We start from the raw sequence: 15,662 nt of genomic DNA on the forward strand, positions 1-15,662 counted from the left end.
TGTTAGAGGGAGTCGTAAAGGTTCAGTGTGTAATATTTAGTGACATCTAGTGGTGAAAAGGCAGATTGCAGTGAATTCAATACCCCCTCACCCCTGTGGTAGCTGTAAAAAACATAAAACCTTTTAGAGCAAGTGTTTGTTTTGTCAGTTCTGAGATTTTTAGTGAAGGGGATTATAGATCTAGTCCACACATAACAGATGATAGCAGTGTATTTTAGCGCTGGATGCCAACATAAAACTACAGCTTGAAGTGCAACATCGTAGATTCTGTGAAAGGAAACCCTCTCCTTCTGTCGATATAACCACCTAATTTAATGCCCTACCCACACTAATACTGATACGTTGCATAATTGATATTTTTCTCTTCATTTCGGCCTGTTTGCACAGAAAAGGTGTGACAAAAAAGCATATTTCACAAAACCAAACAAAGTTACTTTCTTTCTTTTTTTTTTTTTACAATGTGAACATGTTTTAAAACTCTTTGTGTGAATCCATGTGGACACAGAAAATGGAGAGACTGGAAAACAATAGCGTCACACCCCATTTTTCTCATGTATTGTCGCTTTGTGTAACGACGCTGCACATGAAACATCAAATCCAGGTGTATAAATCAGAGTATGACCTGTCGTAGATTGAAGTCAGCACAGACACCTTTGGGAGACAGACTGGACCAAATCCACATAATGTAAAGAATACACTTTGACATCCTGAACCAACACTTAATGTAACTTAAGTTTATAACTTTACTAGTCGTTGTTGTTCACCTTCATGACAGATTGAAACCTATGTGCCTTTTATGTCTAATATTATCTACAGTTTTAAGTCCAGTAGTGTTTGTACTGGTTTGTAGTCATGTTTGCATTGGAATGTGGAGATATTTTCTAAAAGGAAGTTTGTGTGGATAGAATTTTTTTTAAAAAAGAGGAAGAAAATACCTGTTTAGAAAAAAAGATCCATATTAGTGTAGACAGGGCAAAAAGTAATAAAGACAGAAAACAGGACCTGGTCTAATTTTCCTGTTTATACAATAATTGAAACACAACCATGAATATTATATTAATTTCATGTAATTTAATCCCCCCAAATGCCCCTAAATCTTCCACACTGGACCTTTAAAATAAAATAATTAAAAAGCAGTGTCTGTATTTTGGGATTGGGTCTAAGATAGTGGAGGCTGTGGAGAAGTTGGGGCTACATTGACACCCTTCTTGTCGCCACGGAAACACTCCCAAAAAACTCAAAATGGACTCCAGGTCTTAAATCTTAGTCCTGTTTTTTTGGTTCTGTCGGTTCACACCTGTCCTTTCGTCTGCTGATGGATCCAGTCGGTGAACTTGACCACCTGTGTGTAAACACCAGGGCGGTTCTGCCTCGCACAGCCTTCACCCCAGCTCACAATCCCCGCCAAGAACCACCGCTTACCTCGCTCCAGACACACCAACGGACCTCCAGAGTCGCCCTGAGGAAACCGACACGATCACATACAAAATAAAACAGAGAAAGACAGTCATTAAGACTGAATATGATCAATGTGGTCTGTTGTACTTTGAGGATGAATTTTTGGAAATTTAAAAATATCTAACCCTAATTAAATTCTGTTTACATCAAAAAATGAGACAATTTGTAACAAAAAATACATAAATATCATTGTACAGTTTATAACAAAACTATAATATATCAGAACTGCAAAAAAATTACAACAGCAAATGGTAGGCACATCACACATCTGTGTTGTCAAGAAAAAGTACCGGGTTTGGGATTATTTTGTCTATTACACAGCATTTCTGATTTTTATGAATCCCTTATTATATGAAAAATCACATGAAAAAAAAATAGTGAAGTTAATGCTGACTCTAACCCATAAAGACTGAGTGCTACTGTTGTGTCAGTTCCCAAATTAATTTTTCTCTATATATTTAACCTTTCCTAAGTGATTTATCATCATTTACTGTAATATTATCCTCTATATTTTGCGTTTTTTCAGTGAAAATCATGTATTTCCCTATATTTAATTCACTGATCATGTAGATGTTCATAAAAGCTTGGATTAAAGTTGAGGGTTATTATATCAAAAACAAAGAAAACTGAAGAAAAAGTGACTTTTTCAGGTAGATATCAATAACTGAATGTAAAAACAAGCATTTCCATCCACTGTCATTGACCCAACTCCATGGGTTTTACTGGTGAATCAATGTTGTAGAAGATGACAGTGTTTCCATGTTCATTACGGAGCCTCTGAACGTCCAAATGGGTCATATCTGATGACCATGAAAAGACAACAAACTGTATTTTACAACAATTATTTACATGTATTGATAGGATTAGTGGATCAACAGGTATTAAACATTTTAGATCAGTAGATACTTTGGTCACCAGTGGTTGTTTGGGTCTTTATGGGCTAATAGAAAGTGAAATGAAAAAAAGATCTAAGGTAGCAAATGCTTTAAAAAACAAATTAAAATGGAACAAAAATGAGGAAATAATGAAAATGTACAACTTTTACAATCTTCTATAATTCCGATGGACAGACTCACCTGACAGGCATCTACCCCTCCCAGCAGGTTCCCAGCACAAAGCATCCTGGGAGTGACAGCATCATCATACAGCTTGTTGCACATGTTCCGGTTTATAATCTTAACAGGAGCCTCTTGCAAACGAGAAGCCAGTTCTCCTACAATTGAAACACAACCACTCATATCCAACTTACTTTCCAAATGTCAAAAACATCCAAACAAAATGTCTTGTCCCTGTGAGTTCTTACCGTCCTCCATTAACACCCCCCAGCCCGTGACGTAGCAGTTGGTTCCCGTGGTGAAGGTGTGTGAGGGGGCGGGGATGCACACGGGCTGCACTAACTCATTGAAGAAGACGGGAGCGCTGAGTTCCAGGAGGGCGATGTCATAGTCTGAGGTGAACTGGTCATACTGTGGGTGGAGGAGGATCCGGCGAATAGGTCTGCTCGCAGCTCCATTGTTGCCTGTGGTCATCATGCGCATTCCCATGTACGCCCGCCATGCACGAGCATCTGAGTACCTTCAAGATTTAAGATTCTTTATTGTCATTCAACAGTGGTATGATGAACAAAATTGCAATCCACAGGACTGATAGTAAATGAACATTTAAAAACACACATTTAAAAATAGAGAAAATAGAATAAAACACAGCAAAGCGCAGATAATAATAAAAAATAAATCAACATAGAAGAGATGACTGAAGAAGAAAAGACTGAATGAAAGCAGATTATTGTTTGTTATTTTACAGTAATTGCACTTTATGTTGTAGTGGTAGTAGATTGCATAGCTGAATGTTGCAGTGTTATTGTATTTGCACATAATGAGCTGCACCAGAGTGGGTTATTGTTTAGCTGTGGTTTGAGTTATATAGTCTTATTGCATCTGGGTAGCAGCTGTTTCTGAGTCTGGTGGTTCTAGCTCTGATGCTGCAGAATCACCTGCTTGATGGAAAGTAGACAATAGGGCTGTGTATTGGCACGAATCTGGCGATACGATACAAATCACAATACTAGGATCACGATACAATATATCACAATATATCATGATACTGTTAAAAAAAGGCAATTTTTTGTTTCTTTTTAAAAAATGATTATTTCCTGGAAGAACTGAATTAAATCCGAAATCTGCACAAATACTAAACACATTTTTATGTGATCACAACAGGATCTAATGCTATATCACAAAATGTTCCTGTGTTCAAACTGAAATTATGTTTTACAGACATTACAGTTTAAGATCCTGTTCAAATATTCATATTCTATTAGTTCAGAACTAACATCAGAACATTATTTTAGTTCAGTCCCAACAAAAGAACTAACATCTGCCTCTCAGACAGTAAAAAGTGATTTTAGGATGATTCAAATAACTATTATTTAATAAAACAGTGTAAAATAATAATTAAGAAAATACAAACAATCAAGAAAACCAAAAAACGAAAATGAACCTCTGCCATACCTGCATTTGAATAATACCAAAAAATATCGATACAGTACTTATTAATATCAATACAGTATTATGAAATGAAATATCGCAATATATTGCAGAACCGATATTTTCTTACACTCCTAGTAGACAAACAGGCTGTGTGCGGGGTGAGTGGGGCTCTTTATGATGCATGAAATCCTGCTCCTGCTGTTGTAAATGTCACTGACAATGTATGTACCTGTAGACACAACATGCGTGAACATATATACACTATAACTGTAATGGTTTGCCTTCAGGTGTCTTACTTACTTGATGGCGTCTGAGTCCTGAAAGCAGTGAGCGGCAGAAATGAGCCAGCGGCTGGCGACCAGTGTGGCTCCACATACATGACCGTAACGATCCATCTGTAGACTGACCTGCCAAGGCCAAGAGCCGGTACCAGCATCAGACCCACCCACTATTTTAGTACGCTTCCTGGGCCTGGTACCACAGCCTGGATGAAGACAGATGAGGAACATTAGAAAACTTTTATTTGCTTGTTGATGCTGAATTAGTACTAGATGGAGACCAATAAATGGAGACAATAATGCCATTTGATTATTTCATGACATTGGGTTCCACATATAATTGTGCTCATAAGTTTACATACCCTAGCAGAATTTATGATTCTTTGGCCATTTTTCAGAGAATATGGGTGATAATAAAAAACTTTCTTTTCAATCATGGCTAGTGGTTGGGTGACAACATTTATTATCAAAAAATACATTTGCTCTTTTTAAATCATACTAACAACAGAAACTATCCAAATGACCCTGATCTAAAGTGTCCATACCCTAGTTCTTAATCCTCTGTACTGGCCCCTTTAACATCAATGACAGCTTTAAGTCTTTCGGGACGGTCATGGCTCAGATGGTAGAGCGGGTTGTCCAATAACTGAAGGGTTGGTGGTTCAAATCCTGCTCTGTCCACATGCTGTTGTGTCCTTGGGCAAGACACTTCACCCTCCTTGCCTCCAGTGCTGCTACTCACACTGGTGTATGAATGTTTGGTGGTGGTCGGAGGGGCTGTAGGCGCAGATTGGCAGCCACACTTCGGTCAGTCTGCCCCAGGGCAGCTGTGGCTACAGATGTACACTGAACAAAAATATAAACGCACCACTTTTGTTTTTACTCCCATTTTTCATGAGCTGAACTCAAAGATCTAAAACTTTTTCTATGTACACAAAAGGCCTATTTCTCTCAAATATTGTTCATAAATTTGTCTAAATCTGTGTTAGTGAGCTCTTCTCCTTTGTCCTTTGCTGAGATAATCCATCCACCTCACAGGTGTGGCATATCAAGATGCTGATTAGACAGCATGATTATTGCACAGGTGTGACTTAGGCTGGCCACAATAAAAGGCCACTCTAAAATGTGCAGTTTTACTGTATTGGGTGGTCCAGGGGGGTCAGAAAACCAGTCAGTATTTGGTGTGACCACCATTTTCCTCGCACAGTCTTCTTCATGAATTCTCTGAAACAGCTTTGGAGATGGCTTATGGTAGAGAAATGAACATTCAATTCACAGGCAAAAGCTCTGGTGGAAATTCCTGAAGTCAGCATGCCAATTGCATATTCCCTCAAAACTTGTGACATCTGTGGTATTGTGCTGTGTGATAAAACTGCACATTTTGGAGTGGCCTTTTATTGTGGCCAGCCTAAGGCACACCTGTGCAAAAATCATGCTGTCTAATCAGCATCTTGATATGCCACACCTGTGAGGTGGATGGATTATCTCAGCAAAGAAGAAGTGTTCACTAACACAAATTTAGACAGATTTGTGAACAATATTTGAGAGAAATAAACCTTGTGTGTACACAGAAAAAGTTTTAGATCTTTGAGTTCAGCTCATGAAAAATGGGAGCAAAAACAAAAGTGGTGCGTTTATATTTTTGTTCAGTGTAATTTACCACCACCAGAGGGAGAATGTGAGAGTGAATGAATAATGGATCCTCTGTACATGTTTTGAGTATGCGTTCATAGAAAAGCGCTATATAAGTCTAATCCATTATCATTATTTTGTGGTAGTTGTGGATGAGGCACTTTATTTTCTCAGATGGTAAAGCTGCCCATTCTTCTTGGCAAAACACCTTGAGTTCTTTTAAGATTTTGGGTTTTCTTGCATCAACTGCATGTTTGAGACCCCCCCAAAGTGGTTCAATGACATTGTGGTCAGGAGACTGAGATGACCGCGCCTTCACCTTCACTTTTTTTCTGCTGTAGCCAGTGACAGGTCAACTTGGTCTTGTGTTTTGGGTCATTGTCATGTTGAAACATCCAAGACCGTCCCATGCACATTTTGTCAGGGTATGTAAACTTATGAGTACAACTGTATATCTATATCTATACACTGTAGCAGGTAGTCTTGTTTTTCCATTAAATTATTAAAAATAAGAGCCATGCAGAACACTTGAATAAAGACACGGTAGATGTAAAAGAGTTAAATAAATGCCCATTAATTTCATTCATTTTGTTCTTTCCTTTTTGCTACTATTATTAAAGGTCCAGTGTGTAAAATTAAAAGTAACACAGTAGGATATAATTACAGAAATGAAATATTACATTCAGAATTGTGTTGCATATTTGCCTGAAAATATAATTTGCTGAGTTTTCATTACATTAGAAGGAGCTGTTTATGTCTACAGAGGGTAGGACTCTGCCATGTTTCTAACCACTGATTTCTTCTACTTAGGGTGGGTGAAATCCAATACTAAAGTACATTACCATCATGTGCTATGTTTGGATCAGTTTAGTATCCCCATGACCAAAACACCCAGAACAGATTATAATGTAAATTATGTCTCTTATTACATGTTTAAGGGTCCCCATTTATAAGCTGAGGACTGCTTCTGGGGTGTCCCATTACAAAATGTATTTGTTAATGAATTGTTGATTTTAATAACTGTTTGTGATAATTTTGTAATACACTGATTGATTGATTGATTGATTGATTGAACAGAAAAAGCAAACACTGGCTCTAATGAGGGAACATTTTTACAGCCTCTGTAGGTAAAGTTGAGGTGATTTTATCAAATGCAACACAACATGGACTTGATATTGGGATAATATAAACTGCAATCAGAAACCATCCTTTCTAAATAACTGACATTAGCATCAGCCATTTAAAAACCCACCACAGCGTAGTTCATCAGAGCCATCAGGACAGTCTTTGACTCCATCACACTCAGGGTTCATCTTGTTCACACACTTTCCATTAGAACATTTGTAGGAGTTTAAGGAGCAGCCTTTCTGATCTAAAAAGAGGAAGACATACAGTATGTAAAAATAAGAGGGTTTAAAAACATTTATCAGAATCACTTTAACTCGTCAAGTATCTTCAGAAGAATACGAGGAATTTTACTCAATTTTTTTGGTAAAAACTACATTCTCTGTACAACATAGTAAACAAGCACTAAAAAACACAACTAAAAAATAGTTTAAATGAGTACAAAGCTTTTGTACTAAAAGGTGTATAAACATGTAAGTTAAGTAGTGCAATAAAAAATGTACAATGGAAAAAATGTGCAAGGAGAAAGAAAAGCAGTCAACAAGTTGAGGTTGTACATGAGGTGTATGAATTATTGTAATATTGCAGGTTTAATTGTTCATCAGTGTGATGCTTGGAGGAAAAAACTGTTCTTGTGTTTAACCATATTGTTAAACTGGTTAAACACACTTTGTTCAGGCATATCAGTGCTGTCCAACACCATGAATACTCACATGCTCTGGTACAGTTGAGTTCATCACTACGATCTTTGCAGTCGATCACACCGTCACACACTGAGACCTTTGGCAAACACACCTTGTTGGGACACACGTGGTAGCATTTACCTGCTGTCACACAGAATGAAGCCACGCATTCATGAACCATCGTTAAAAGAGCCAATAGCACATGCATATGCTCCAGTGTGTGACCTCACCACATGTGCCCTCTTCACTGCTGTCTGCGCAGGCGCTCTGACTCACACACTGACTGCTTTGAGGCTTACACTGGCCGTTTCCACACAGCACTTCCCCTGGCCTGCAGGATGCTACATGTTTTACACATATGTGCAAACATGCACATAGAAACACACGAGCACACACAAACCCGAGTTAGAGAAAACATTGACTATTTTAAACCTACAGGAAAATAACTCACATCACACTTACAGCATTTCGACTCATCCCGCCCATCTGAGCAGTCCTTTATTCCATCACACACTTTCCTTAGAGGGATGCAACGTCCATCTCCACAGCGAAACTGGCGAGGACATGCTGGACAGAGACAGATAAGAAACTCATGGAATTCTAACCAAGCAACACATTTACAGTGTCAGTCTTGGTTTTTTTGTTGTTTGTTTTTGCTCCGACGGTCACATTCTCCTATGTCCTGTGTAGATCTACAGTACTGTGCAAAGTCCTGGGCCAATTTGGTTTTCTGGTTTAGTGAAGTTAATGACCACACATATGAATTATGCCTAGTATTAAGCGTTTATAACACACACACACAGATGTTAATAAAGCATTCAATAATTTCCCCTGGGATTAATAAAGTATTCTGATTCCGATGTTTAAAACTGTTTGTGCTGCTTCTTGTCATGGGCACAGGGGTCACACTACATAGTGACTTTAACCTTTAGAACTCATTTAGTTCATTTGTTGTGTGTCTTTTAAAGCTGTGCACATATTTCCTGTATTTTCTTGTTGTGTCTGAAGAAATGAGAATGAGAAATAAATATGTAGGCTGATTTCAACCCTGCAAAACCAACAAAGTTACATGTGGCCCAAGACTTTTGGACAGTATTGTACATGTGACAAACTGCAGTTTCAGTTTATTTTCATAAGCACTGAACATAAATCCATACTGGGATCACATTACTGCTTTGTACTCACCTATAAATTATAATGTGAACTGAGCTTTTCACCCCACAAGCAAATGTCAATATTATATTTAACCAATATATTCTTTGAACTGTTCAGAATGAGTCCACAACTCATCAGTTGAGAATCATGTCTCTAAGTGATATAAAAGTGGATCTGTGGGCCAGTAATGCCAGTAGTGCTAAAGTCACTACTGTCATTTTATTTCATTGCTGCTGCTGCTCATCCTGCTGCCACATGCACCATCACTTTAACCCATAAAGACCCAAACACCCATTTTCAACCAAAACCATCTACTGATCTAAACTGATTAATACCCGTTGATCCATTAATCTTATCAATACATGTAAATAATTGGTTTAAAATGCAGTTTGTCATCTTTTCATAGTCATCAGATATGACCCATTTGGATGTTCAGAGGCTCCATAATGAATATGGAAACACTGTCATCTTCTACAATATTGATTTACCAGTAAAACCCATGGAGTTGGATCAATGACAGTGGATGGAGACACTTGTTTTATGTTCAGTTAATGATATATTTTGCTGAAAAAGTCACTTTTTCTTCAGTTTTCTAGCTGTTTTTGATATTATGACCTTTGAATTTACTCTAAGCTTTAATGAACATCTACATGATCAGTGAATTAAATGTAGAAAAATACCAGATTTTTATTGAAGAAATGCAAAATGAAGAGGATAGTATTACAATAAATGGTGATAAATCCCTTAAGAAAGTGTAAATATAGAGAAAAATTTGTTTGCGAACTGCCACAAAAGTAGCACTGGGTCTTTATGGGTTAACTCTACTGTTGCTCCACACTATGTAATTTTGTACATATTTGTACTTTTTTATTTTTTTGCATGTTTTATGGTCATTTTGATTCTACCCTATTTACCTTTTATATATTCTATTTTATAGTTTATAACTCTATTATTATATCTTTCTTATGCTACAAAACCTGAGTAATTATATCTTATTCTATCCTGTACCACTGATCAAATGAAAATAAAGCTGAGTCTGAATGACACAAGCTGTGGCTTGTACTTACTGCTCTCAGGAGAGAAGGCTCTGTAGATCAAGTAGAAGCCCTTATTAGTGAGAGACTCATCAGAGTGGAAGTGAATCGACAGAGGAGAGGAGAACACCCGCTTTTTGCTGCTGTCTGATACTGGGTTGCACAGTCTACACACAAAGGAAAACACAGGAAAGAATTTAAAGGACAGAGGCTTATTTTATTTCAACAGCAGAGAGCGCTATGCATTTTCTTTTTCTGACCAAACCAGACTTATTACTCACTTCACTCCTCCGACGTCCAGCCAGTCTTTCTCACAGCCATCTGATGATGGAGACTCCTGGATGTCAAACTTCACCATCGTTACAGAGATCAAGTATCCTGGCATTGGTGTCTGATAAAGTAACAAAAAAAAAAGTGACTATAAATGATGATTCACTCTATTTTTTCTTACTATTTGTTCTCTTTCTTGTTTCTAATGTCTCAGATACACGCTCACAAGAATATGTACATACGCATGTGGCTCACCCGTATTGTCCAGGTGCAGTCTATATTTGGAGGGTAGTAGGAAGGATAATACGGAGAGGAAATTGAACCGTTCCAAGAGGAAATTGACCCTCCACAACCTGCAGGGTGAGATGGTAACACAGATAATGTAAAATGCACAGTAACAATAACATCAAGTCAACTTCCTGTTACATGCAACTCCTTGGAAATTAATTCTTGCACAAAAGCATGACTCCAAACTATCAAACAAAGGCAAGCGGACTTTGTTTGACATATTGCACAGACAGAGATTTTGTCTGCTAATGAGGGCAAATAAACCTGTTTTTGGGAGGGCCTGGAAGTAGGCTTTGAAGATTGCACCGTCTCTTTGTCTGCTGAAGGAGAAGGTCACCAACATTACATTTCCAGATGACGTTAGCTTCATGACAGGAGACGAGCCAGAAATAGGGAGCCCACACCACCTGAGAAATATGCATCAAAAATTTAATAATACCTCTTCAGGAACTCAGGAAAAGACTAGTTCTAAGCTTTTGGCATGTATTTTCTAATTAAAGATAATATTTAATTTAAAAAGGAGGACAATTTCCCCTCAAATTACTTTATTTCAATAAAATATCTTTACCTGGCGATAATCTTGTTTTGTAAAGGAAGTAAGAAGTCATAGGCTGATAGCTTGTGTGCGGTGCAGCTTCCTGGTGTGGCGCCTTGAAGTGTGAGGACAACCAGCCGAACCACATGACCCGATGGCACACGGAGACGCCACTGATAGTACGGCTTTTTGGGATTCACAAGGCTCAGGGTGCGGTTGTTCCCATATTTGGCATAGAGGTCAAAGGACATTGCTGGACACAGGACATGATGTGGACATTAGATTACATTTACAGCACACATCCTGAATAAAGTCAAAAGTGCAGCTCTTTAATGTGTCATATTCTATTATACCTGGCACCTGTACAACATCTGAGTTCACATGGATGCTATCAAAGCAGCAATTATTTTAACATCAGTCAGAGTCAGAGGACATGCATCAGAAGCTCCATACTGAGTCTGGTAAGATCATCTGTTTCTTCAATGAAGGGAAGTTTTAGGATTTATAAGATAAGGTCAGATGCAGTTAAGTACATTAGGTTTGATACTGGAGCACATTTAAAACACACCTTAGGCTGACGAAAGGGATGTACAGCAAGTCCATTAAAAAGTAAAAACACAAGGAATGGTGTGCTCTCCTCACCCTGGAAGCCAAGCTGCCATTTCCCACTCTGGATGCTGTTTGGATTCTTAAATTTATCTGATTTTTCATCAACTTCAAAGTCATCAGGATCCAGACCTAAACACATTTAACATACGTCAGAAATCACAAGATGCAGTAAATACTATGTACACACTACATTAACATGGAAAATGAGACTGAGTATTAATCTCTAAATTTAATTAGAGTTAGAGATTATAGATTTGTTATAAACTTCAGAGGGTCGTCATTTAGAAAAGCTATGTGTGTGTATTTCATCAGTGAGAAGCTCTACCCAGCAGGTGGAGCATGTCATCATCCTGCTCCATGTAGTAGCGCTGCTCGTTGCGGCTGTCCCGCAGCACCTTATTAATGCCAGGAAGCCTGCGCTGCAGCCTCTCTGGGCTGGACCTCTGGATCGCCATGGCAACATTGTCCGGGGCAGAGAATTTACTCCAGTAGAAGACATTGAGCCCTTCCACTCCTTCACTGTCACATAAAGGGTTTAGATTGCTGCTATTCTTGTGATGATGACGACAAACAGTTCAGCATCTTGTTTTTTGAGGTCATACTTCTGTAAACACTGCAAAAATCTAAATCTCACCAAGTGTATTTTTCTCATTTCTGGTCAAAATATCTAATCACACTTAAAATAAGACATAATCACCTAAAGAATAACTTTTCAGTGAGATATAAGAACTTATTTTTAAACAACAGATCTTAAAAATCTTATTTCAAGAAATCTCACCAAGATGATTTTCACTTGTTCCATTGGCAGATTTTTTTTTTTTTTTGCTTAATTCAAGATTTTTTTGTTTAATTCAAGCAAATAAATCTGCCAATGGAACAAGTGAAAATTATCTTGGTAAGATTTCTTGAAATAAGATTTTCAAGATCAATTGTCTAAAAATAAGTTCTTAAATCTCACTGAAAAGTTACTCTTTAGGTGATTATGTCTTATTTTAAGTGTGATGAGAAATTTTGACTAGAAATTAGAAAAATACACTTGGTAAGATTTTGATTTTTGGAGTCTATGAATAATTTATTTTATATGTTGGTTAGTGTTAGTGCAACATACCTGAAGGCAGTAATTCCTGAGCGCAGGTAGTATGAGGTCCATGGTGAGGACTCATAGAGTTCTGAGAACTGTTTTACAAATATAAAGGAAAAAGAGAACAGTATGAGTGCATATTGTATACACTACACTAAGTGCGACCAGTGGTGGAATGTAACTACTTTTAAACAAGTGCATTTCAATTGTATGCAAGTTTTAACTAATGCATATCAGAGGTGACTTGTTACTGCACTAGCTTTATTTTTATTTCATTTTCCAATTTGTCATCCCCCTTCTCCTCCTCAGTGAAAACCATACAAAATATTATGAATGTTTGTGATACAGTTAAGTTGTTTGTACTTCTTTGGATTCATAATCTGTTGGATTCACTGGAAGATGCATTGTCATAAAGCTGAAAACAGGCTCATTTTTAATGTTAACTAAAAACAGACTTACTTGGTCCCCACAGGTCAGCAACTCTATAAGGATATAACGATCCTATAACATTTCATGCATTGCTATTTCTTCAACTAAGAAACACATAAGGCAGCTACATTAGCACAACCCTAAGCCTACACTAGTAAAATCCAACAAATTAATGCCGCAGTAATATGAAACCAAAAACATCACATATTTAATGGTAAAACACTGACCATTTTACTGTACTTATGATTATTATTCAAGTTCATATTGATAATAACACATACCTTTACTTATGTAAGACTTTGAATGCACAATGCTAACTTGAAGTATTAATGCTAAGTGGTATTAATACTTTTACTTAGAGGTATTACTTTCGTTGAGTAAATTATGTGAACATGGGATGTGACATCACAGCGGTGCAAGTGAGGTCACTATTCCTGTGTAAGCGACACATGAACACACCTGGTCCAACGTGCAGCCTGAGTTCAACAAACGCATTGTTCTAGTGTGTGTGTGTGTGTGTGTGTGTGTGTGTGTCAGACTCTGTATGTGTGTATGTTGACTCTGAACAGCACAGAGCTCCATTGTGTGTCTACCTGCTGGCCTTGTACAGGTAGGACCTCGGGTGGTATGGGCTCCTGGCCTTGGGTTCACCTGTTCTGTTAATGACCAGATGGCTGCACAGATACTATGACCACTTAACTCACACTCGTAGCTGACCATAGACACATTAGTCTACCTCAGTGCAGAATTTTAGCCATTTCCACCTATCAGTTTGCCACAACTTGCCAAGAATGCAGAGCCCACCCCTCCTCACAGTCTGTCCCACTGCCCTGTCTCTCCCTCTCAACCCCTGCGTCAAACCGAGGTTCTCGGGCTCTCTGTAATGCACAGTGCACAGAGTGGCTGATTGTGTGAAAGCTACACAGACAATGTTTTTATTGAGGACCTGCTCTTCCTCTCACTCTTGCTGCCTGGGTCTAGCTGGGCTCACAAATGCCGAGCTTGTCCTCAGCCCTGAAAGGGCCCTGTCCCTGGGGGTCTCAGGACTTGCACACACACTGCCCAGCTCCTGTTTCAGCTTTACATTTAACACCACCGGAGAGAGACAGAAAGAGAGACAGTGGGGAGAAAAGTAGTGTGCAGAAAAAACACACAGAGGAGGACAAAACGGAAGAGAAGAAAATGAATAAGAATGCAAAGATCTACACCAGTGTAGGAGAATGGGAAGGAGAGAAAGGGCATCAGTGTTTTGAAAGTGCAACATAAAAGACACTGGCGGCGCGGTGTAGTGAATCATATCAAAGTTACAGCTGCAAGATCGTCTTTAGTCCAGAGCAGGAAGGTCAAGCAGGACTCATTCATGGGGTAGTGAGGAACAGGTTCAGCTCTGCACTTACATAATGGTTCAAAGCCTGAACCTGCAGGCGGAACTGTGGGGAAGTGGAGTCGGCCAGCTCTGATGAGAAGCTCAGGTTTGGGAACTCCACGCTGCCGCCAAGGAAGAACACTGAGGAGGGCGGAGCTGGGGAGGAGAAGGTAGAGATTTGAGACAAATGCACTTGTGTGACTCTGAGTGCAAGTCAAATAAAACACATTTTAAGGACCGGAGAAGCAGCGGTGCAAACAAACACGATTAAATAACATGGTACTTACATGCTAAGAAGTGGAATGTCAGTGCAAGGGCTACAGTGAACGGAAAGAAAGGCAGGAGACCTAACAGCCACCTCCTCCAGGAGACACACACTGGGGTGTCCCCCCCCTCCGGTCTATGCTCTGCATGATCTTCAGGCTTCGTGGGGGGGCTCAGTGACTGGGTGGGCTCCTTTAACTCCCCCTTATCCTGACAGAGGCAACAACATGACTCAGATATCATACTGCTTTTATGTCTGTGCTCAAGTTGCTCCTAATTGTTGTTTGTATAAGACCACAGCAGAGGAGCAGTCCAGATAAAACAGCCTTATATGTCCAGATCAATGAGACTTAGGTTTTATGGCTGAGCAGGCACTGATTTACTGAGAGCAACGGTGAACATCTTTGCGCTGAAAAGATCTCCTAAAACATTTAAGGGGCTGGCAGGATTCCCCAGGGGAGCAGACAAAGCGTGGCTGGAGGGGTCTGCTTTCCCACGGCCTGGCTCTGCGGTGTCAGCACTCAATCAACTGGCTCACACTGACATGGACATTCATGAGAAACAGACCACATATCCCTAGAGACGGATTATACAATTAACATGAACCACGGCTGACTGAGTTTGATAGGTTCTGCTTATCATACAGTCCTCAGATACATTATATACAACTGACCCGTAAGTAAATAAACACACTAAAGCTGTGATATAGGCAGGCTACAGGAAAAAGGAGTTGCATTACGCGATCTTGACTTTGGCACCGTCTTTACGCGCGGTGAACAGACGGTGCTGGTTTACCTGTGCAGCGGTGTGTCCATGCCCAAAGACGCAGTACACTTCGCAAGTTTTGCTTTTGGGGAGAGTCCTCATAGCACTGTCCCGTTTAGCTCCACAGAAGCGATAGGCAACAATACCTCAGGCATAGAAATGATGGAGAGAGGAAACCCCCGCTGTCGCTTCCTTTGAAAA

General features: G+C 39.1%; 1 protein-coding gene across 1 annotated transcript; it reads right to left on the reverse strand.

The window, feature by feature from the left end:
* Positions 1 to 1,094: 1,094 nt before the first annotated feature.
* Positions 1,095 to 15,599, reverse strand: LOC115410923 (suppressor of tumorigenicity 14 protein homolog). The gene is made up of 19 exons (XM_030122754.1): positions 15,492 to 15,599; positions 14,720 to 14,927; positions 14,464 to 14,588; positions 12,665 to 12,732; positions 11,882 to 12,075; positions 11,590 to 11,685; positions 10,981 to 11,200; positions 10,677 to 10,819; positions 10,380 to 10,477; positions 10,136 to 10,245; positions 9,888 to 10,021; positions 8,128 to 8,232; positions 7,896 to 8,006; positions 7,696 to 7,809; positions 7,110 to 7,229; positions 4,248 to 4,431; positions 2,762 to 3,033; positions 2,535 to 2,671; positions 1,095 to 1,459 (listed from the first exon to the last, which is right to left on the reverse strand). Exons 1-19 carry the CDS (start codon positions 15,561 to 15,563, stop codon positions 1,292 to 1,294), a joined length of 2,679 nt encoding a protein of 892 aa, XP_029978614.1. The 5' UTR covers positions 15,564 to 15,599; the 3' UTR covers positions 1,095 to 1,291.
* Between the last annotated feature and the right edge of the window lie 63 nt (positions 15,600 to 15,662).

Source organism: Sphaeramia orbicularis, chromosome 20 (assembly GCF_902148855.1).
Source record: "Sphaeramia orbicularis chromosome 20, fSphaOr1.1, whole genome shotgun sequence".
NCBI lineage: Eukaryota > Metazoa > Chordata > Actinopteri > Kurtiformes > Apogonidae > Sphaeramia > Sphaeramia orbicularis.

What these genes read in the sequence shown, in the direction of transcription:
- LOC115410923 (XM_030122754.1), bottom strand. Translation starts at nt 15,563, where the DNA reads ATGAGGACTCTCCCCAAAAGCAAAACTTGCGAAGTGTACTGCGTCTTT. An exon ending in CCAGGCCCTCCCAAAAACAG is followed by an intron (nt 10,478 to 10,676) that starts GTTTATTTGCCC and finishes CTCACCCTGCAG; the next exon opens with GTTGTGGAGGGTCAATTTCC. An exon ending in AGCCTTCTCTCCTGAGAGCA is followed by an intron (nt 8,233 to 9,887) that starts GTAAGTACAAGC and finishes GTCTCTGTCCAG; the next exon opens with CATGTCCTCGCCAGTTTCGC.